The sequence below is a fragment of the Haliotis rufescens genome, unplaced genomic scaffold (assembly GCF_023055435.1).
Source record: "Haliotis rufescens isolate VD_foot unplaced genomic scaffold, xgHalRufe1.0.p SCAF_60, whole genome shotgun sequence".
NCBI lineage: Eukaryota > Metazoa > Mollusca > Gastropoda > Lepetellida > Haliotidae > Haliotis > Haliotis rufescens.
In genome coordinates this window covers 2,020,450-2,045,294 of record NW_025964335.1, presented here as the reverse complement: position 1 = coordinate 2,045,294, position 24,845 = coordinate 2,020,450, and the positions used below count along the sequence as shown (strand labels likewise).

The 24,845-nt window shown below is 39.9% G+C and overlaps 2 protein-coding genes across 4 annotated transcripts in view; one reads left to right on the top strand and one right to left on the bottom strand.

Moving 5' to 3' along the window:
* The window catches only part of LOC124140784 (unconventional myosin-Va-like), a 132,366-nt gene extending 118,353 nt beyond the window's left edge, over positions 1-14,013 (top strand). For all 3 annotated transcript variants that reach the window (XM_048386774.1, XM_048386772.1, XM_048386773.1), the window contains 4 exons: positions 831-902; positions 1,432-1,517; positions 3,752-3,923; positions 6,421-14,013. In XM_048386774.1, coding sequence (XP_048242731.1) covers positions 831-902; positions 1,432-1,517; positions 3,752-3,923; positions 6,421-6,657 — 567 coding nt within the window. In that variant the 3' untranslated portion in view covers positions 6,658-14,013. The remainder of the gene's footprint in view (positions 1-830; positions 903-1,431; positions 1,518-3,751; positions 3,924-6,420) is intronic.
* A 3,749-nt stretch (positions 14,014-17,762) lies between these two features.
* LOC124140782 (U6 snRNA-associated Sm-like protein LSm7) lies at positions 17,763-24,147 on the bottom strand. Its single transcript, XM_046508539.2, has 4 exons — positions 24,041-24,147; positions 21,918-22,020; positions 21,654-21,725; positions 17,763-18,329 (listed from the first exon to the last, which is right to left on the bottom strand). The coding sequence occupies exons 1-4, from the start codon at positions 24,065-24,067 to the stop codon at positions 18,190-18,192; spliced, it is 342 nt and encodes a 113-aa protein (XP_046364495.1). The 5' UTR covers positions 24,068-24,147; the 3' UTR covers positions 17,763-18,189.
* Between the last annotated feature and the right edge of the window lie 698 nt (positions 24,148-24,845).

The following is a 24,845-nucleotide window of genomic DNA, read 5'->3' as shown; positions in this document are numbered from 1 at the left end:
GTAGGTACAATGAATATTATTGTCCATCCCAGTAGATTTTTTTTTTTCCTGCATCCATTCTCTATGATCAGGCGTACTGGATGTGCATTTGTGCTTCGCATACAACCCTGTACAGTTATAAACAGACATGTGTCACTACTACACTGTATATACCAGCCGTGTCTATTCATGGGAGATGGAGGGGCGGAGTGTGTACAACCCCTGAAGTATTGTGTGGAAAGCAGTAACATATAAAACCCAAATGCTTCTTTCGCTTCTTTAAGGGTAAAAAGTAGGTGGATTAATTAACCTTGCACAGCAATATATATTGACTTTGTGTCATAGAATTATGTAGGTTATTAGTATTCTCAGCGAAACAATATTCTCACTCATGGACAGAATAATGTGTGTTAGGCTTAAAAAAATTGCACCACCCGCATCATAAAGTTTACATGTTTCATTTCAAAAAAATCTTAAACTATCCTTAAATATTCCAAGTCAAATGGTAGTCAAATACTGTTTTCCAGTATTTTACTCATCAAGGAATACATATATGTTGGGAGGCCCTTTGCCAGCTTGATTGTACACAATTGTTTATCTGGCCACACAACTGTTTATTTGGTTACATACATGTTTGAACAAAGCCCCACCCCAAAGTTAACTGTATTTCTATTTCCAAAAATACATTAGATGCAGTACCAGAGTCATACATGAGTTACTTCCCTTTTGCTGGTGTATTTCTGTGTATGCTTTGATTGATGCAATCACAAGTAGTCAGGCTATGTTGTAGTTTAGATACACAATGCAATTTCACTTGAGTTGATCTATATGCATTGATTTCTTGTTTACAGCTGAACAGCTTCATGAGGATAGTGACGCAGCACGCAGTCGACCCAGAACTCGTCAAGCAGATATTCAGACAGGTGAGCTTTGAATCACGAAAGATTTTCTTCCTGCCATGTACCTTCCAATGCCTGAGTGTACTATGTATTATTTCAGTCTGGGAAGCAAAGCTTACTTAATGCATAGACACAAGTGTGCTGTTTGGTTAGCATTTATATTCTGTGTGTTTTGTTTTTTTCCTCTTAGTGACGTGATATGGTAAGTGATTGTAATAATAATAAGATGATGATGATGATGATGATGATGATTGTAATAATATGAAGATAACTGATAGTGATGATGATGAAGAAAATGAAGGTGCTGAAGAAAAATGACGATGATGATGATGATGATGAAGATATATTATACATGATGATGATGATGATGATGATGATGATATATTATACATGATGATGATGATGATAATGATGAAGATATATTATACATGATGATGCTGCTGCTGCTGATGATGATGATGAAGATATATTATACATGATGATGATGATGATGATGATATATTATACATGATAATGATGATGATATATTATACATGATGATGATGTATTCCAGCTCTACTACTTCATCTGCGCTGGAGCTCTCAACAATCTCCTGCTGAGGAAGGACATGTGTAACTGGTCCAAGGGTATGCAGATTAGGTGAGTTTCCCTTGACAAATTGTTGCCCCGGGGTATTCCAGGTTAGATTTGGTCCCCAGGAACCGATGCTCGACGTGAGAGGCGAATCAATGGATTCGTGTTCATCTCGGTCCCCAGGAACCTATGCTTGTCGTGAGAGGCGAATCAATGGATTCGTGTTTATCTCGGTCCCCAGGAACCGATGCTGGTCGTGAGAGCCGAATCAATGGATTCGTGTTCATCTCGGTCCCCAGGAACCGATGCTGGTCATGAGAGACACTCAGTGGATTGGTGTTCATCTCGGTCACGTGGTTGATTGCATATTCTTGAACCCAAATGTGGATCGCTGCTCATGATATCACTCCCTGGTTTGTCTGGACCAGTCCCGATTACTCATGGTATATACATGGCTGACATAATGCTGATGTGATGTTAAAACTGTCAACTCTCTCACTCTGACTTTCCGTGGTCTAGTGGTAGAGCGTCCGCCCGGAGAGCAGAAGGCCCGGGGTTCAATCCCCGACCGCATCATACCAAAAGACGTTAAAAGATGGTACTTGTTGTTACCCTGTCTGGCGCTTGGCATTAAGGGGCTAAAATAAGGACTGGTCGGCTCGGAGTCAGTATACTGTGTCTGAGTGGGGTATTCATGTTAAACTGCGGCATGGTATCTCAGTGAGCTAGCACTATAAATCGGCATCAGTCCGGGCTAGTACAAGCAGCCACACACACACATACACGTGCATGCACGTCGCTATATAAGTGCAATAATCTTGGACGCGACGTTATACCCAATTTCATCTCACCTCATTCTGACTTAATTATTTGAAGGCTCTTTTGAAAAAAAGTGTGTCCATGCTTGTTTTCCTTATGATGCTTGTGCAACTGTTACTACAATGTACAACAAATTAGGCTCGCCTACCATGAGATTAACTGTTTGTGTGGACTGCCTCCGTGATTTATTGTGGACAGAGTGTCTCTCCTGGATCCTTGGCCATGTCATACCAAAAGGTCAAAATATGGTACTTGTTGTTATCCTCCCTGGTGCTTGGCATTAAGTGAGTTAGTGAGTGAAGGAGCTGGGTTTAATGCCGCTTTTAACAATATTCCAGTTATATCGCGGCATGGTGTCAGCTTAATGTGGGAGGAAAGCCTGAAGTGATGCAGGTCTAAGACGTTTACCACTTCAGTGAAACCCACAAGCACGGGTATGGTGCTGACTGGGCCACCTGTGCCCCCTTGGCATTAAGGGGATAAAACTAGGACTGGTTGGTTCGGAGACAGTATGTGATGTCTGAGTGGGATATCAATGTGAAACTATGACATGATATCTCAGTGAGCTAGCATTATTAAAACCAACACACACGCAAGCATGCACATGCGCGCACATGCACGCACGCACACACACACACACACAAAATGTTAAACACCATTTCAACTCACCTCACCTCTGATGCTGATATTTTCACCAGCCTTACAACCACTGCCACAGTGCAAATGAAGGAATATCTTGAACATTTTCATTCCCTTTGTTCCCAAACCATTTATGATTGCATACCACTAAAAATCATGAATCCACGCACATTTCGTTATTAACACAATGTTTAACCCCATTTCATCTGACCTCACCTGACCTCACCTGACTTCACTTGACCTTACCTGACCTCACCTGACTTCACCTGACCTCACCTTACATCACCTGACTTCACCTGACCTCACATGACCTCACCTGACTTTACCTTACATCACCTGACCTCACCTGACTTCACCTGACCTCACCTGACCTCACCTTACATCACCTGACTTCACCTGACCTCACATGACCTCACCTGACTTTACCTTACATCACCTGAATTCACCTGACCTCACCTGACTTCACCTGACCTCACCTGACTTCACCTTACATCACCTGACCTCACATGACCTCACCTGACTTCACCTGACCTCACCTGACTTCACCTGACCTCACCTGACTTCACCTTACATCACCTGACCTCACATGACCTTACCTGACCTCACCTGACCTCACCTGACATCACCTGACTTCACCTGACTTCACCTGACCTCACCTTACATCACCTGACCTCACCTGACCTCACCTGACTTCACCTGACCTCACCTGACTTCACCTGACCTCACCTGACTTCACCTGACCTCACCTGACTTCACCTGACTTCACCTTACATCACCTGACCTCACATGACCTTACCTGACTTCACCTGACCTCACCTGACTCACCTATCTGTGTGTCACAGGTACAACATCAGCCACCTGGAGCAGTGGCTGCGAGACAACAAGCTGCACGAGTCTGGCGCCACAGGCACGCTGGACACAGTCATCCAGGCATCACAGCTGTTGCAGGCCAGGAAGACCGATGCTGATGTTGAGAGCGTGTGTGAGATGTGCTCTAAACTCACACTTCCCCAGGTACGTACATTTTCAACTAATAATGATGTGCCAAATCCACAGCAGCTCAAAGGGCAGACTTTCTTGACAACAGTATAAGGATCTACCGTATTCGGTGTAATAAGCGCCCAGTGCGCTCTCAAAATTAGAAATAGGATGCTCTTATTAGAATGTTATTTTGGTGAAAAAAAAGACAGAGTTGAAAGATAAATTTCGTGGTTTATGCACACAGACTGAACTGTTTATATACTTCCAGAATTGAAATGCCCATAATTAAGGGTGCATATAACACACGAGTACGTATTATACACAAATTAATAAGTGTTGTGTACATTGAGCAATTGGAAGGGGTGCTAATTGGTATTGTTCACTAGCCAATATATTAGCAAATATCGCCGTGGGCGCTTATTAGAACAGGGCGCTTATTACGTCGAATACGGTATACGGAAATGTCACTTTTTACAGTATTAACTCTTTCAACACCGTAGGCCGGTTATCCGGCCAAGAAGCATCGAGTCCCCAGACACCGCAGGCCGGTTATCCGGCCAAGCCGTAGTCACGTCAAAATAGTACTATATTTTTATGGACCTACCTGTAATATCATTCATTTATTAAATCTATCACATTTCACAATGTCTGAAATACATTTCAATTTAACATTTTTTATCGTTAAATTAAAAAATTATTCACTATTTCCCGCGATGTTATTGAAAATAAAATTCTCGGACACACATTTCGACAACGGGTCCACATCGAACACGTCAAAGAGGAAAATAAAGACGTTTTAAACAAATCTTTAAATATATTATACAAAGTAATATATAAAATCAACAAAAATATATCTAAAAGTAATCAAACTTACATCTAAGTTATTATTTTCATCTTTTCGTGCGATCGCGTGTAATGTAAGTCAAATGACATCTCGGCTTTCGTTGCCTTGAATTCTCGGCTCGGACACGATGTTTAATGCAAAAATATATGCATGAAAAATCTTTGTCACAGCTCGTAACCTAGCACGATACATTCACGAAGTTCCATATTTTAAATATATATCGTGATTTCCTGCTCAAAACGTTCAGAATAACACGATTTAACAAAATTCTTTCGCAAACTTCTGTAATTTATCGAACACAAGCTTGGTATCACAGCTGTAATTTGATTGGCTGCCTTAGGTCAAGTGCTCAAAATTGACCAATCACGAAACTTGTAGCAGATTTCAGCAAGAAAGCGTCATTAGAAACCAATTTTAATCCAATGAAATCGCTTGTTATAACTACGGAAAAAAACCAGTCGATGTTACGAGCGTGTAGATGAAGGAATAAGCTTTCCAGCGATGTGTCATATGCCATTCTTCGACGAACGTGTTATTCATACAAAACCTCGAAAACGGGGGTATTTCTTCATTTTACTGAGCGGACAGTTGCTGTTATCGGGAAATGGATGATGACAGAGACTATATTATAATTCTTTTTAAAATGATTTTCCAATAACGTAAACAATGAAAATAAAATAGAAATAGGTACGTGGATATTATGAAATCATATATTTGCCGAAAATCGTCAAGTTTTCGCTTCCTTGGTCCTTAATCTGGACGTTAACAACGTATTAGCTTACATTTTTTATTTACTACGAATTTAATTAAGTTGTAAATGCATTATTTTAAATAATGTGAAAAACATAACTTTCATATTTATAAACCATAGGATCAGACCTTTCAAATGGTGTATAACATGTAGTAGCAAATATATTTTACAAGCAGGTATTTTCTTTGATAAATGTTGGCTTCATCTATCACACAAGAGCCTCTGGGAACTCGGTGTCCCAGCAGTAAACACTTCTGGTTGACTGGTGTTGAAAGAGTTAAAGAAGTTGTTATACATAAATTGTGTCTACTTTGGCCCATAATATTGCTGGAATATTGCAGAGTAGAGCCATTTCATAGTGCTGGAATATTGCAGAGTAGAGCCATGTCATAGTGCTGGAATATTGTAGAGTAGAGCCATGTCATATTGCTGAGTACTGGCCAGATCATATTTGTGTAATATAACTGAGAGGGTATTTTCACCACAAAAACAGACCGCCTCCGTGGTCTTGTGGTAGAGCGTCCGCCCGGAGAGCGGAAGGTCCAGGGTTCGATCCCGGGCCGCGTCATACAAAAAGACGATAAAAGATTGTACTTGTTGTTACCCTGTCTGGCGCTCAGCATTAAGGGGCTAAAACAAGGACTGGTCGGCTCGGAGTCAGTATACTGTGTCTGAGTGGGGTATTCATGTTAAACTGCGGCATGGTATCTCAGTGAGCTAGCACTATAAATCAGCATCAGTGTGGACTAGTACAAGCAGCCACACACACACATACACGTGCATGCACGTCGCTATATAAGTGCAATAATCTTGGACGCGACGTTAAACCCAATTTCACCTCGCCTCACCTCACCACAAAAACAGGAATACTGTAGATAGCAGCAACATATCTCCCTTTTTAACTCTTATTCACCATGCCCATTGTGTGATTGTAGATCGTGAAGATCCTGAACCTGTACACCCCTGTCGACGAGTTCGAGGAGCGAGTGCCCATCTCGTTCATCCGGAAGATCCAGGAAAAGCTGCGCTCCCGCGAGGGCACCACCAACACTCTCCTGATGGAGACCAAGTTCTCCTACCCTGTCACCTTCCCCTTCAACCCATCCTCCATCGCCATGGAAACCATCGAGGTGCCTGAGCAGCTCCATCTAGGATTCCTCAAGAGGATATGAGGAGATAACTCTGTTGATTGTCTAGGAAATAGCGAGGTCTGGCTACGGGTTGGAGTACAATGTCATGTATAGGGACGCATTAACATGTGAAGGAACTCTGAAGGATCAAATGTTGGATTTGATACTCGACAAAATATCTTCCGTTTTTGATTGAAATATTGCAAGATGTCAGTTGACGACACCGACCCCAGGCAACGACCCTGACCAGGAGGCATTGTGTATATTTTGAACAGGATCCAAATGGATCATCACTTCACAAGTCACAAAACGGATCCTTGATCCGATATTTGGAATCACAAGTCAAAATGGTCTGATGTTTTTTATATGATCCTAAAAACTCACTTCTGTAAAAGTCATCCAGTGTTGGAGCAAGATCCAACAGGGTCTCCAGTCTCCAGTCGCCAGTCCTCCGTGAGCGATGTGAGGTGACACTACAGACCGTGTAAGCATTTGTGATAGAGCAGTGTCTGAGCGTTGATCAAACCAAGATACAGTCAACAACCGTTTCAGCCTGTGTCTGTGGTTGGAGGTGGAACAAGTCTTCTTAGAACATGAGTCATGAATAGATGGTGGTTTCAGTCACAGCCTTTAAGTTATTACAAGTCATGTGGACAGGGGAACGTGCAGTGAATCCTCATTAATCGGAACCCTGTTAATTTGGACACCTTGCTTTCCAGGCAGTTATTGTTGGGGAAAGTCCATAAATAATTAAAAAATGTTGATGTAACTACCTTCACATGAGTCATTGATTGGTGTTTGTTGATTTGGATGATTTCACTGCTAATTAGCAGGATTTCACTGTGGATTAGCAGGATTCCACTGCAGATTAGCAGGATTTAACTTCCGATTAGCAGGATTCCACTGCAGATTAGCAGGATTTAACTACTGATTAGCAGGATTCCACTGCAGATTAGCAGGATTTAACTTCCGATTAGCAGGATTCCACTGCACATTAGCAGGATTAAACTACTGATTAGCAGGATTCCACTGCAGATTAGCAGGATTTAACTACTGATTAGCAGGATTTCACTTTGGATTAGCAGGATTCCACTGCAGATTAGCAGGATTTAACTACTGATTAGCAGGATTCCACTGCAGATTAGCAGGATTTAACTACTGATTAGCAGGATTCCTCTGCTGATCAGCAGATTCTGCTGCCAATTAGCAGGATTTAACTGCTGATTAGCAGGATTTCACTCTGGATAAGCAGGATTCCTCTGCCGATTAGCAGGATTTCACTGTAGATAAGCAGGAATTAACTTCCGATTTGCAGACTCCACTGTAGACACTGTTGTCCGACTATATAGTAAACCGACGTAGGGATATGGTGCCCCATGGACAGGTATAGACATAGGGATGGTTGTACCCATGATGCACTGTTTCAGTTACTGTGGATGTTTAGTAAATGTTAAAACTGGTAAAAGTCTTTATTGGCTGTGTCGGAGATATTGCATGTTTAGCTTTGTGCAGTATGTACCTACACACACAGATTTGATCAGTGAAGTCTCAAATATTAATGAGTTCAATGTGCAAACAAGTCATGCTGGTGTCAGACAAATTATTGTGCAATAGATCAACAGTTAAGCTTTGTCAACGATCTATCTCATATTAAACTGCTAGAACATGTATAAATTATATCGTATATACAATTGTTATATTTGAGATTATAGCACTGGTTCTTTGATTCAATGATTCTTTCAGTTGATAATCATATCATACATGTTCGTTGTGCATTAACCCGTTAATGAATCAGCAAGATGAATGAATGATGATAATTAATATGAAAATGATGATTTTAAGGAAGTTAAAACTGTTTCTATTTTGGGCAAATTGGCTTTAATGCGAAAATTTTAAACATTATCTCTTGGTAAACACAGTGCACATGCCAAAGGGAGGGAATTTTTGTATAGAAAAGTTTGTGGTAGCCCAGCGGTACATGTGTTTGTTTGTCCTACCAAAGACCGAGTTTGAATCCCTTCATGAATGTGGTCAATGTTGGGACCTGGGTTAGAATACTTCCACGGCACTTTATTACAATGTGGATACCTTAAGATTTTACGAAACTGAAAAGGGCAGTCAGAATTGATGGCTTTGTTGGTTGCATGTCATTGTACCCCGACAAACATGGGACGATGCTCATGATGTCAACCAGTGGTTTGTCAGATTCAGACTCAAATATTGAACAAACAGCATGATTATGATGAATAACAATTCCTTATATTTCAAAGAAAACTGACTGCCGAAATGATAAAAGAAACCATTCTGTCAGTGTGCTATCCTTCCTCCCTCTTTATGATGCTCACGACTCGATGGTGATACTTAAAGGGTTAATGTAGTCGTATCCTGTGTATCGTATCCCCTGTAACCATGGTAACCATTCGTGTGTCACTGTAGTGTATATATGCTGTATCGACAACAAGTCGGTGTTGGAACTGCAGGATCATTGGAACTGCTAGAATTGTGTATACGTCAAATTTATTGTTGTTGACTTTTGAATCATGACTGAAATCTACCATACCACCGCAAGTTATGTTTCTTACAAAACATCATATTCAAAAAGGTATTTAGTCTTTTTTGCACAAGGAAACCTCGCTGAGAACACACAATTTCGATCCTGACAAAGTTGGAAAATAATTTCATTGAAATTTTATTTTTTTAAATTTAGGGTCCCTTTTCATAGCCCTTATCAATACCCATGGACCTTTTATATACTGCTCAACTTCTGAAAGGGATAATCAGATGTGTATGATGGAAAGAAAAAATATCTCCATCAAAAGTTGAGTGGTATAACACTTTGATTAATCACTGAATTATGTTTTTCCACAATTTCCAAAAAATTATGAGAATCAGTAATTTACAAGAGATCTCTATTCACATAACAGACTTTTAAACCTTGACGCCTGTCAGTTGAAATTGACATACCATGGTGTATATTTTGTATGTCCCAACTGTCACCGCAGTGCTGTGTGTTCATTGGTTGTACATTTCTGATTGTTGATAGTTGTTGGTTATTTATTACACATGTATGTTAATGTGTAAGATTCCTGTTTGTACAGCTCATGTGCAAACTGTTTTATGCGGTATTCATAGTTGAAATGACACACAGATCGGGAATCATAGACTGTGATTGTATCTGGGAAGAGATTGTTCTTAAGGTTAACCAACAAATTAATGCTAAGTCACAATGTTGCTTGTTTGACTGTCTCAAGGAAATGTCAAAAATATGTATCTGGTCATGTATTTATTATGATTTTTAGGCCAGACCAAAATCTATCCCCTACCCCAAAACTATTTTTTTTAAATAGTCAACAATCGAAATATAAAACAAAGTAAAAATGTAAATTCTGTGCTCAATAGATCCTTATGAAAAAGACATTTATGAAAAAGTGAAAAAGAATTACTATATTCGACGTAATAAGCGCCCACGGCGGTATTTGCTAATATATTGGCTAGTGAACAATCCCAGTTAGCACCCCTTCCGATTGATCAATGTTCACAAGACTTATTTATTCGGGTATAATGTGCACTTGTGTGTTATTTGCACCCTCAATTATGAGAAATAATTTCTGGAAAATGTATCTGTTGCGTATGATACGCACATACTTTTCTTTTGTATCATTTTTCTCACCTTATTTCTAATTTTGAGAGCCCTCCGGGTGCTTATTACGCCGAATACGGTAAAAGAATATAATGTCTTTTTGTTTTTTTCAAAAACAATTGTAGAACCAAGAAAGACAATTGGTCTGGCTTAATTATGACAAACTTGCTGAATTATTTCTAATTCTGTATACTAGTGAGGGATGAAATGTAGACACACATTGTAATTACAAAATATTGATACATCGAATATGATATATATATATACATGCTATATTGGTACACTTTTCATTGACCAAAGAAGGGAGATAACTCACTATAAAACATTTATTGTCACATGTTCCCAAGACACATGTATCGATGTTACTCTATCACAGACAACAATTATCTGGGAAAACTAAGATAAAAATACCTACTAACAACACAAATAACCATCTTTATACTAAATTAATGTTTTGGGAAAATGTAATTTTATGTAAAATATACGGAGAAAAATATCATTTACTGAAAAGAACTTTCTAGTCTCACCTTGGAAATATTGAATGATTAGTTTATTTACTATTGGGTGTTTAATATTGGATCCCATTCCCCAAAGTGATCTTAACTCCCATACTTTAACATAAACTTATGACATTCATACTCATGAGATCGTTTTGTGGAACAGCGCCCTGTATCCTCGTTTGTTCTTTGTAAAGTATCAGAATATCACATCTTCTCCCATATTCTCATCTTATTATCACTGTTAATTCCTCAAACATTCCTTTACAAATGTGATCAGATACCACATTCAAAATTATTCTTTTGAAATTGTGTATTTAATTCCGATCAAAGCTTTAATGTCCTCTGGTCCCAGTGACATTCCATCACAGCTGATTATTTTTTTTAATGAATAATGTTTTTTAAAAGATAAAGTCATTAATAACTTTATTAATAATAATTCAGGTTCTCAAAACCACAGCAAGAATCTTTTAAACAAATACCTACAATGGTGTTTTGGGGTATCTTTCATCCAGCCAGTATGGCATGCTGTGCGTCCAAGACCTTGTAACCATGGTAACCAGTTCCACATGTTACCACCTTGGAATCAAAATACATTATTTTGTATACTTGTTTTCTTATTTTTCATGAAGTCTTATTATTTCATTTCAAATGAGTCCTATATTTACATATAACCTACTTTTACACCCTATTCCAATGTCCATTTGGTTGTGAAACCATCTTTATAAAACCATTGTCATGAAACCAAGGTTAGTTCTAAGACTAGCTTCTGAGAAGGGATATTAATCACACCTTGAAACTTGTACTTTAGCATTAGGCCAAGCTCTTTATATTACTACGACAAAAAAAAATGTTCAAAGCAATTTTGTGAAATTTAAAAGAATCAAAAATGCAGTGATTAACAAAATCAACTGTTACGTTTCTGTGTCTGGACAAGTCAGCCACACAATGCTCATCAAGAAAACATAGGTACAATTTCTGAAACTCTTTAAAGGGACCCACGGCCGTGAAATGGCTGGAATATTACTAAAAGTGGTGTAAAATCATACTCACTCATGTCTTGATTGGCTAGAATATTAAAAGCGCGTAACACAAAATCATTATATGAAGCTGGTGCTCCCAAAGGCAATGTTCACAATCATGCATTCCATTATGTATGCTGTGTTTCTGCATGAGACATAGCCATCTTGTTCTCTCCCAAGTTATTAACCGTGTTCTGATTATCTTGAATGTTCTGATATCTGGAGGGGCGGTGGGGTAGCCTAGTGGTTAAAGCGTTGGCTCATCACGCCAAAGACCCAGGTTTGATTCCCCACATAGGTACAATGTGTAAACCATTTTCCTGTGTCCCCTGCTGTGATGTTGCTGAAATATTGCTAAAAGCAGCAGGGGCGTTGGGGTAGCCTTGTAGTTAAAGCGTTCACTCGTTACGCAAAGACCCAGGTTCGATTCCTGACATGGGTACAATGTGTGAAGCCCATTTCTGGTGTCCCCCGCCGTGATATTGCTTGAATATTGCTACAAGCGGCGTAAGACCATACTCACTCCCACTAAAAGCAGCATAAAACTATACTCACATTCATTAACACATAGAGCTGCACCACACCATCTTAGCACTAGGACTCCTTATTTCAGTACTTCTTGGTATCCCAATGGTTGAATAGTTTACTTATAAAACTGCAGGCCTGGGTTCGAATCCCCACTTGAATAGTGTCAGGCCCATCGTTTGAGTCCTGTCAAATGTCTGGAATATTGCTTAAACTCGAGCCGCATTGACTTCAAGTAGCCTCAGTAACATGATCGCTTGTAGAACACACTCTTCACTATTGTAAGCCATGTTAGAACATGTAAAACTATTTTCCATACCACTATTCATGCCACCCATCACAAACAAGGTACACACAAGAGCACAGGACAAATTAGGACATAGTCTTTGTGATATTGATGTTATGGGTGTATGTAGGCAATATATCAGTATACTACTCATGTTTGATAAGTAGGCTGGGGACATAGAAGCGTTTCTGGAACACTTCAAATGTTGAGTTGATGCCTCTTCCTGATTCTCACTGAATTTAGCCAATTATACCCCCATCAAATGTCAAGTTGAGGCCATCCACCGTACAAGGTATCAATTAGGTGAATTATACCCCTATCAAATGTTGAGGCCATCCACCTTTGAGGTATCAATTTGGTTAATCATACCCCCATCAAATATTGAGTTCAGGCAATGCACCTTAAGGGTATCTATTTTGTGAATTATACCCCTATAAGATGTTGAGGCCATCCACCTTATGAGGTGACAATTTGGTAAATCATACCCCTATATTAAATGTTGAGTAGAATAGTATGTTTTGTGAAACACATTATCATTCCTGGGATTAGAATGAATGTTTGTTGGACATGACTTAACATGCCAACATGAACAGAATAAATAGAACACAATTATGTATATTCCCATAGTGCAGTCTTGCACTCTGACAAATAACCTCTTTTGTTTTCCTTTTTAAGTATTCTGAATCAAATAGAAAAAACAATAATTGATTAATTAGTCATTTCATTAGCTTCATAATGACTCCAGTATTTAGAGATGTCAGACTTTGATGTTGAATGTCAGTCCCAGGGTTAGACCAACTTTTTTAATCACAATTATGCGATTGAAATAATTTTTATATCATCACACACAGTTTATCAATAGAATCACAATTTTCGTAAATTTCACCATAAACTTTTGAATATGACTATTGTTGATATAAGTAGTTGAAAGGAAAGTAGAATATTGAAATGAAAGTAGTTGTCAATCTAGTAGTATCTTGTGCATCAGACATCCTTGACCTTGAATAGTAATGATGTAAAAATTGAATAAGGATGTCATGTATTCCACACTTTTAAGGATTGAATGCAAGAAGAATGTTTTGTTTGGTTGTACATATTTGGTTCAAGGTCAGCTTTTATGTATGAGAGTGTGCTATTTATTGCAAAAACCTGATCATTTTATGATGCAAGTGTCTACTTAATATCTGTGAATATTTCAATCCATGTGTAGCCATGTCTTTTGCTAGCGTCAGAGCTTATAGAGACTGGGAGCCGAGGCTCCAAGTGACTTGGTAACTAGAATAATAAATTTGGATGTAGATGCCATGTTAGAGATGACGCTATGACAAATGGTGGTCTTTGTGATATGTAGTATAACTTGTCAGCCAATGAGAACCCACACGAACATTGATTAGCCAATCAGTGAGGCAATAAACCACTAGAAAATGATTCGTCTTTTGTTGTTTTTGTCAAGGGATTGTCTCTATCTTTAAGGTTGAACCAGAATACAATTGTGAATTCATGTGACCTCTTTCAAGTGTAGGGGCAACTTTAAACCAACAAAGGCCGCCTTGGGTGAAGTGGATAGAGCATTTGCCCAGGGAGTGGAAGGTTGCAGTGTCATACCAAAAGACGTTAAAAGATGGTATTTGTTGTTACCCTGTCTGGCGCTCGACATTAAGAGTGAGTGAGTGAGTGTGGTTTTACGCCGCTTTTAGCAATATTCCAGCAATATCATGGCAGGGGACACTAGAAATGGGCTTCACACATTGTACCCATGTTGGGATTGGAACCCGGGTCTTCAGCGTGATGAGCGAATGCTTTAACCACTTGGCTACCCGACCGCCCCTTGGCATTAAGAGGCTAGAACAAGGAGTGGTTGGCTGGGAGTCAGTTTTCTGTGTCTGAGTGGGGTACTCATGTTAAAACTACGGCATAGTATCGTGAAGATCCGGGGTAGAATAGGTCTTCAGCAACCCATGCTTGCCGACTAACAGGATCGGGTGGTCAAACTCGCTGACTTGGTTGATGCACGTCATCGTACCTGAATTGCGTGGATCGATGTGCATCACTGGATTGTCTGGTCCAGACTTGATTATTTACAAACCACCATCATATAGCTTGAATATTGCCGAGTTCGTCGTTCAACAACAAACTAACAAAACACTCTAAAACTGGCTTAAGTCCGGATTAGTACAAGCAGATACCCATTCACGTCACTCTATAACCAACACTTCAAGCCACATGAAGGTGGTCAGGCTCACTGACTTGGTTGATGCATGTCATCGATCCCAATTGCGTGGATCGATGCTCATGATATTAATCATTGGATTGTCTGGTCCAGACTCGATTATTTACAGACCGCCGTCATGTAGCTGGAATATTGCTGAGTGCGGCGTTAAACAACAAACAGACAAACAAACAAAATGTTTGTGTTCAAACTAGTATGTAACCAAATAAACAGTTGTGTACCATCAACATGGGAAAGGGCCTCCCTACATAAACAAGCATACAAACTCCTATTGCCGCCATTACCAAATACATAACACGGGATGTGGAGTAAAGCAATGTGCATGTAAAGGGAAGTAACTGTGCTATATTGGATTGAATTTTTTGAAAGTATTAGGATTTTTTATATATTTATAAAATGGAAATAGAAACAAAATGAGTGGCAGACTTTATGATGATGTGAGTGATGCCTGAGAGAGGGAGAAGGAGAGAAAGAGAGATGGGTTAAACGCCGCTTTTGTTCTAGTTATATCACGGCGTGTCAGCTTAATGTGGGAGGAAAACCCGAAGTGATGCAGGTCTGAGACGTTTACCACTTCGGTGAAACCCACGAGCACGGGTATGGTGCTGACAAACCTAGAAACATAATCGGGGCGAATCGGGATTATAACCCACAATCATAGGTTTCTGGCGTGCCCAAGGGACGCAACTCTGCACAGCGGATTGCGGCAACTTATACGACTAGACCCCCACGCGATTAAAGGAAGTCCATGGGTTGTCAAGTTGAGCAAGATGACAAAGATGCCAAAGTGAAGATGGTTTATTGAACATTACATGGTATATGGACGGGGCACAAAAGACCCCTACTTTCAATGCCTGTATCAAATGTAACCTACTTGCGCTCACCAAACACCTCTGTCGGTGCAAGCCATAGAGAATCTCACCTAAGTGTCTTTTGATAACAAAGATATTAACACGAGTCGATAAAAGTTTAAATACCAAGTCTTGCTGATGAATCCTGAACTTTACAGACAAGTGTTGATTCATTTGATGCCCAAACACACGGGGATGAGGTTCTATTTACCATTCAAAATCATTATTACCTTTTCAGTTTGTAAACAGTAATAACCAGTGTCTTGAGAGTAACAAGTACAGCTAACCAGCTTCAGTGGCAGAGTGATTAGTGAGCCAGTGAGAGTATGGTTTTATGCCGCATTTAGCAACATTCCAGCAATATCACGGCAGGGGCACACCAGAAATGGGCTTCACACATTGTACCCATGTCGGGAATCGAACCCGGGTCTTAGGCTACCCGACCGCCCCCAGTGGCAGAGAGATTAGTGAGCGAGTGAGAGTATGGTTTTATGCCACTTTTAGCAATATTCCAGCAATATCCAGCGGGGCACACAAGAAATGGGCTTCACACATTGTACCCATGTGGAGAGACAAGTGATGTTATTTTATTAAGGCATAGTAACCAATGACATCACAACGGTCTGCGATATCCGTTTTGAAAAATAAAAAAATGTTAATTCACTTGAACATTTTCATATCAAATAAAATAAAGTTAGACTTTTATATTTACAGGTTTCAGCTGCACACAAGCAAAATCATTCGAAGAAAATAGTTTGAAAACAATATTAATATTTACTGAAGAAATATGATTCTCATCTGTTTTTCAAGGTCAACGGGTTACTTTAACACCAAACCTCCAGGCCTAACATGACAAGGTCTCCTAGAAATGAAGTCATCAATAACAAAACAACATATTAACAATGTCGACTGTCCGAGTTACAGGACAATATGATTATCTCTGTCCTCGCCAACACAATCATGTTTCTTACTTCTTCACAGATTCCTAACTAAATAGTTGAAATGGTTACAAGGAAATAAATCCTGTACATACTGTTAGCCCCCCTCCCCAATTCAAGCATAACCCATTTCCATGAGAGAGTGAGTATGGTTTTACACCTCTTTTAGTAATATTCAAGCAACATCATGGCTGGGGAAACCAGAAATGGGCTTCACACATTGTACCCATGTGGGGAATTGAACCCGGGTCTTCGGTGTGTCTAGCGAACGCTTCACTAGGCTACCCCACCACCCCTCCCATTCCCTGAGCGCAACCTGCATTGTATGTCATATATATGGGTGAGTGAGTGAGTTGGGTTTAACGCCGCTTTTAACAGTATTCCAGTTATATCACGGCGTGTCAGCTTAATGTGGGAGGAAAGCCCGAAGTGATGCAGGTCTCAGACGTTTACCACTTCGGTGAAACCCACGAGCACGGGTATGGTGCTGACAAACCTAGAAACATAATCGGGGCGAACCGGGATTCGAACCCACAATCATAGGTTTCTGGCGTGCCCAAGGGACGCGACTCTGCACAGCGAATCGCGGCGCCTTAGACGACTGGGCCACCGTCATATATATGGAGAAAATCATAATGGATTTTTTCAGTCTGCCTGCTTTCATGATTTTTGCGAGTCAAACATATCAAACAAAATCAGAAACTAATTAAGGAAGTTTTGGGTTTTAGTGAGTGAGTATGGTTGTACGCCGCTTTTAGCAATATTCCAGCAATATCTCGGCAGGGGACACCAGAAATGGGCTTCACACATTGTACCCATGTCAGGAATCAAACCCGGGTCTTCGGCATGACTAGCGAACGCTTTAACCACTGGGCTACCCGACCGCCCCTGTTAGTTTTAGAAATACTAGCTTCTCAGAAACTGCTCAATAGGTAACGATTTATCACTGTACACTAGTACAACAGTAGGATACACTTCGGTTAGGTCTCATGACCTCCTTATATGGAAAGTGTTAGGGGCTACCAGATTGTGTTCGGAATGACGACCTTTCTATCAAGATGCATATCATCCAGTCTATGGCAATAAATTGAGCCCAGAAGCTCAAGAAGCACATTCATAGCAGATTTTAGTGTATTGGACAATAACAAGGATAACTTATTAAACCAAACATTATTTACTAGAGACAAGCTTTGAACTAGTGGCAAAGTCACTAATCGCCATCTGCAGTCTTTACAGCCGTACAGTTCACAAAAGTCGATCCTCCACGCAACGCTAATTGAAAGCCAAAAAAGTGCGCCCTGTGAAGTGCACCACTCCCATAACAATTTTCTTAAACAGTTCAGCTTCTAAAGGAAAAGCAGCCCGTCAGCAGAGCTTTCCATCATTCAATGCTTGAGGAGCAACTGTAGTTAATCTGTCTCCATGATATGCTTCATCATGGCCGAGCCTGTCCCTCCTTTCAGAATCTTTAAACAATATCTGTTACCATGGTAACCCACATTTCCAATGAAAAGTATAAAACATCCTGCAATTGATTCCCTGCCACAATGCACCAGTATACTATAGTCCAGTGGGAGGTCCACACTCAGCTATCTTGCTGAACGAAAGGGTTAGCAATGGCCTCCATTCCCTCTGACGGACATATCAACACCACGGACGTCCCTCGACACACGACCAGCCCCAGGTGGCGGGTGTCTTCCGTCAGCTTGAATGGATCGTCCGGATCTGTGAAATGTAGGAATAAGAAATGTCAACCATTTTTTAGACAGCAGGGCCCACTTGCACAAAACGATCTTAGCGCTAAGACTATTGTAAGCCTATGTTAAAGTATGGGAGTTAAGATCATCATAGCACTAAGATCGCTTTGTGCAAGTGGGCCCTGGTGAGGTGAGGTGAAATTGGGTTTAACGTCGCGTCCAAGATTATTGCACTTATATAGCGACGTGCATGCACGTGTGTGTTTGTGTGGCTGCTTGTACTAGACCGGACTGATGCCAATTTATAGTGCTAGCCCTCTGTGATACCATGCCTCAGTTTAACATGAATACCCCACACAGACACAGTATACTGACTCCGAGCCGACCAGTCCTTGTGTTATCCCCTTAATGCCGAGCGCCAGACAGGGTAACAACATTAGACAGCAGGAATTTTCAATGACTTCACACCAAGAGTCGCACTGTGGAACAGCTAATCGCTTTCGCCAGATATTTCGTACGCATGGAACAATTTGACCTGTGCCTGGGGAGACTTCCTACATTGCGAAAACGTTATGTTGGCATATATAATAGTCAAACTACAACAATTATGACTTTTAATGAGTTAAAGTCTGGCATCTATGATAAATGTATCCATTCTCTGTTCATTTTAAGGACTCAGTATACATGGTATAGGTAATCTGACCATGGTTGCTGTAAATAACGGTGAGTTGTGCGATCTTCCGATCACTTCAAACACAATTTTGACGAATGGTTTGTTAACAATATTGATTGAAATTTGAATAAATTAATTGAAATAGATTACAAACAAGTCTGTATTTACAATGAACACTTTTTATAACCAGATAGTGTAATAACAGCATGTTGCATAATTAAGTATGGATTTGTTGACATGGTATTTCCATTTGACATGATCATGATAGTGTCATAAGTTTGCGTTGGGGAATAAACATTAAGACTCATTGTGGTGTTTTATAGAAAAAAATGTGCAGTATACTCACGAAAATATGGTATATGTTATGAAAGTGACCCTTGATTTCATTCTTATCCTATTTTATTCATACATGAACGTCCAACTGAAGCTGTCAAATATGAGGTGGGCGTGGCCGAAATACAAATGTCCGATTGGCAAAAGCAACAATGAGTGAGTGAGTGCGGTTTTACGCTGCTTTTAGCAGTATTCTAGCAATATCACGGCGGGGGACACCAGAAATGGGCTTCACACATTGTACCCATGTCGGGAATCAAACATGCGTCCTCGGCGTGATGAGCGAACGCTTTAACCACTAGGCTACCCGACCGCCCCGGCAAAAAAAACAACAGATCCCTGGCTATACATGACATGAATTAGGAAATGTTTGGTTCCAATTTTGACATTCTGACTGACACTGGCCTCTAAGATGCCCCCCCAGAAATTTTTAAAACATTTGATTGCATTTTAAGCAATTTCATGCAGTTTGGACAACATTCACACCAAGAAATGTAATAAGTCAATGGCAAAAGTCAATAAGTAAAATAAACAAGATGGCAGATGCAGTAAAATTTCGAAGTTAAATCAGTACTTTAAAAAAAACGGGCATAGCTTTCGCGCACCTGGCTACCCGCCAGGTCCTGGAGCAATACTGCCATAAACTTCAACCCCCATCCCCCAGACACAAGGACAACTGTCACAAGCGTGCAATGTCTGACCCTTTCCCCATGTTGAAGCATATTGAAAAAAACTTACCTTGTACTTACCTTTTGATGAAAAAAACAAAACTCCATTGCAAACATAAGACATTAATACAATATATATCCCCATGACATGGGGTTTTGGACGCTGAAGAAACATTCATAAATTTCTCGCTAATCACATGAACAACTGTAAAACATCTCATTCACTTACAGGCCAAAAGACAACTTTATCTTAAAAACAAGCCATCAGCTGACTCTGAGTATTTACAATTTCTGTGTGACGCCACGCCCCACGTTATAGTGCAAGTATTCGTGACAGAAAACGTATGATGTCCGAAAACCTATGCTGTGAAAGCTCCGATCGGAAACAGGATAATCCGCGCCAATTGTCCGGTTTTCGATCATATTTTTCGGAGTGTTTTTTTTTTAATTTTTAATAATCTTTTTCCGCGGAAGATGATTTTTTCCGAGGACTACTGTTTTAAAAAACGCGATTTACCGCGTTTCCGTGGAGATTTCACATCCCTGTATTATAAAGTTATCTTTTAGCTGGACTAATGAGTCTAGGCATAGACCAATCCAAATCGCGTAATGAAATTGACATCCGGTTCATAAACTGCCATGCAGATTTCAGTCGAATGCAGGATTGGCAGCATCAACAGATATTTTCCAAATCTTTTCATGTTTTTATTTAAGGTGCCCACTATCTACCAATATCAATCCTTCCTGCAGTAACCATGGTAACACAGTTTCTGTCTTTTGTTTCATGTACCCACTTGTATTTTGAAACCCAAGAGCGATTAAAACACACTTCCCCATGATTTAAACACAATTTGAAGCAAACTTTAGGCCCTGCTTCTGTCAAGGAATGATCTGACATTCATAACCTCGTTTTGATTTCACTAAGGGTGATTGGCTGTGTATAAAACTGATTAAACTATATTCAGAAAAACAATGCGCAAAGGAATAAACACATGTAAGCCATAATAAACAGAGGACAGTTCTTTTTAAGTTGTAAGTGAAAATTTGATCGATAATAGTTTTCAGTAGCGATTTTGTTATAACTAGACTGATTTTATTTACATTCCTTTACAAGGATTGTCATTAAGATTCTAGATTAGAAGGTAAAATGGTAGAATCAATTACTTTCCATCGGACATGGTTACATTCACAGCTGTGCAAACCCTGTAGTAGCCGGAACTTGCAGACATTCTTAGTTTGTTTATTGTTTAACACTGTACTCAGCAATATTTCAGCCAGAAGGACCAGACTATCCAGTGACCATGGTGATAGACATCATGAGTGAGTGACTGAGTATGATTTTATGATGCTTTTAGCAATATTCCAGCAATATCACAGCGGGGAACACCAGAAATTGGCTTCACACATTGTACCCATGTCGGGAATCGAACCTGGGTCTTCATCGTGACGAGTGAACGCTTTAACCGCTAGGCTACCCGACCGCCCCAATAGACATTGTGAGCATCGATCCACACAATTGAGATACGATGAAATGCATCAACCAAGTCAGGGAGTCTGACCACCCGACGAGGTTAGTATTTTAGAGTAGAAATGGCTGAACAAATAGAACTGACATACTGTCCAACGTGTCACGAAACTCAACTCATGCACTATGACTGTAGTACTACAAGTCTGTTACCTCGAAGATACTCTGTCGTGCCATCCAGTACAAGATTCAGGAGTGGGTCGAACCCCTTCAGCACCCCTGCAGCTGAAAACAAACAATACAATTACACTGTAAATACAGCAAATATTTTTATTCATCAACAGCAGCAGGGCTTGAAAAGAAGACATCTTATTACATTTAGGGTCAGTAGACATTTTAATTTCTTTTTCCTATAATAGAATGTTTTCGAGGAGAAAGAATTTCTATCAACTGGAACAGCAAAATAACTTGTATTACCCTCTCGCCCGCCGCTGAACTTGACTCGGATGGTTTTGTCCAGGTATTTGGATAGATCAAGGATGCTCTCTTTCTTCTTCTTTTCTTTGTCCCTGTCGCCCTGCTGCAAACACAAATGAGTGAGTGAGTGAGTGTGGTTGTACACCGCTTTTAGCAATATTCCAGCAATATCACGGCGGGGAACACCAGAAATGGGCTTCACACATTCTACCCATGTCGGGAATAGAACCCAGGTATTCGGCTTGACGAGCGAACGCTTTAACCACCAAGCCACCCGATCGCCCCTCGATGTCAGTAGTGGCAGAGAGTACCAACACATCATACAGGCTTACAGCTAGTGGAAAACCCAAGCAGAAACAGACTATAGAAATCTAACCAGGTGCACACCATGTGATTACCTATATTATTACGTGAACAGCTAACCTATCAGCTCATGTTGTTTCAATAAAAATTTGAGAAGTGTGTGTAGATAGGAAATTTTATGTTTGTTTTGTTGTTAAACGTCGCATTCAGCAATATTCCAGCTATATGACGGCAGTCTGTGAATAATCGAGTCTGAACAAGATAATCTAGTGATTTACATCATGAGCATCAATCCATGCAATTGGGATCAATGACATGCATCAACCAAGTCAGCGAGCCTGACCACCCGATCTCGTTAGTCGCCTCTTACAGATAGAGATAATCAGGGAGTATGGTGATATCAACTATTCAGTCAAAAGCCAACAGGAAAAATATTTTTAGAAAGCTCAGGTAAATACGAAGGGTAATCTGCCACCACAGTCTGAATAGGATTTATGAAAGTGGTGTTATCGTGATGATGGACAGTCATGTCTTGACTGTCGGAGCCATTTCGTGTCTCGGCTTCGTGAAACGGGTGATGGTTCGTACTGTTCAAAATCATATTTTCTGTTTATTTACCACCCAAGTCGAAATAACATATATTTCAACAAATCCAGTATTTTTCTTCTTTCATTATATACTCAGACCCCATGGTACCGCGGCATTCATCGTATCGCGGCATTTGTGATTTCCGATAGTTCACGTGGGACACGCCTCTTAGCGGCTGTCTATTAATGCAAATCAGTAACCAGGAAGTGCTCACTTCGTAAACAATTTCAATTTCCTTGGAATAGTTCCGTCTGCTGTAAGTAAGGATTTTAATCCGTTGATACATATTTCTGGCATCTGTTGTAATATTGCCTTACCCCCATCTATCAATGGCCAACGATATAACCCGCAGTTCCCCAAGTAAACTTTCTCTAGAGACCTGAACTAGATCATCTGCATATTCATTGCGACTAATGAGGTAACGGAAGTTACGTAGTCCGCACATTTTTTCCCGCTCTGTGTCCAGAATCTATTGGGAGATCATAAGGGCCATAATGCCAAACTTAGAAATACGTTCTTCACTAGTAACCAAAAGATAAATACATACTTTGGGCATACTAGGGGTGCTTTTTATATATTTATTGTTGACTTTTAAAAAATTTCCATTTTGTGACAAATTATTGTCATCATGGTCATCCAATTTTTTTTAAACAATCTTAAAATATCATTTTTCTCTTACTTTTCGGTAAATATGCATTGAATACCTATTGCTGATAACACATTTAGAATTTTACTTGTGCTGTCTTTGCACTTGTCTGGACAAATCACTGATGTCTGGCATGATCATACCAAGTGGTTGGTAGAATTATGTCCTCTTTTTGTCTAATTCGGACCTCCATACACAACTTTTCTCTGTACCGCGATACGATGGATTTCTCCTTTGTCAAACGGAGCGCGAGGCCCGGCTTTTACTCGGAGCTACTAACATGACTAATGTAAATAATGAACTTTTATCAGTAAAATATGCATTGTTAGATAACATGAATCATATCTGATACAGAGAACACCAATAAACATAAAGGTTAGTGAGTGCATTTTGTTCCGTACATGACAAGCAACGCGATACCCCGAGGTTGCAGGCTACTGGGTGGAAAATAAACGATAGCCTAGCCAAACCACAGCGTGAATATTTGACACAATGTCGTATACTAGTCGTCATTTAAGCAAATAAGCAGTTTGATGTTTGGAGGAAAGCAATGCGACCAACAATACACACGCCCAGAAAGAACTACCTGCATTGGTTTCGGTGTTTGTGACATTGTGAAAAACTATCAGCACGTTTTCACAAGAACTTGCGTTTACTTTCGTTCATGCCGCGCTCCGACACTTCCGCTTCCGGTATCTAAAGTATGAATTAGGAAATAACGAACACCGGCATTCTGAGTAATACGAAAATGATATGAAATATATAACATTCAGTTTGGTAAAATCTAAAGACACGGTTTATAAAACAAAGTATAGGCTATATGAAACACTCCACAATTAAATAGAAATAAATCTGAAAAATAAGTTAGTCTGTCAAGCTTTAAAGATTAATCTTTTACGATGATATGAAATAGGTAAAACCTAAATTTCTTTGGTGCATTTCGTATGACCGTATACAACTGATAATACTTAAAATAGTTAAGAAATATTTCCTGTTAATGGACATTTGCATTGTTATGAATGTGTAATTGTACCATTCAATTTCGCATTTGTTTTCAGATATGTGCTGTTAGAGTGAGTGGGTATGGTTTTACACCGTTGCTAGCTATATGCCAGCAACATCGATTCGGGGGACACCAGAAATGGACTTCACACATTGTAACCATGTCGGGAATCGAACCCGGGTCTTCGGCGTGACGAGCGAACGCTTTTGAATAACCACTAGGATACCCGACCGCCCATGTGCTGTTAAAAAAGTGAAGATTGAGGCTCGGAGTCAGTACCTACTCACCGCGAACCATAAAAACATATAGAGAAGTGTGTACGTTAAGAAATAATGTGTCCAATGTGTATCAATTAATGATAAAACCAACAATCAGCCACAGAGTGACT

Coding starts and splice junctions, on each gene's coding strand:
- LOC124140782 (XM_046508539.2), bottom strand. CDS start 24,067: ATGTCACAAACACCGAAACCAATGCAG. Junction 22,021..24,040: donor AAACACCGAAACCAATGCAG/GTAGTTCTTTCT, acceptor TTGTGTTTGCAG/CAGGGCGACAGGGACAAAGA. Junction 18,330..21,653: donor CACGACAGAGTATCTTCGAG/GTAACAGACTTG, acceptor TACATTTCACAG/ATCCGGACGATCCATTCAAG.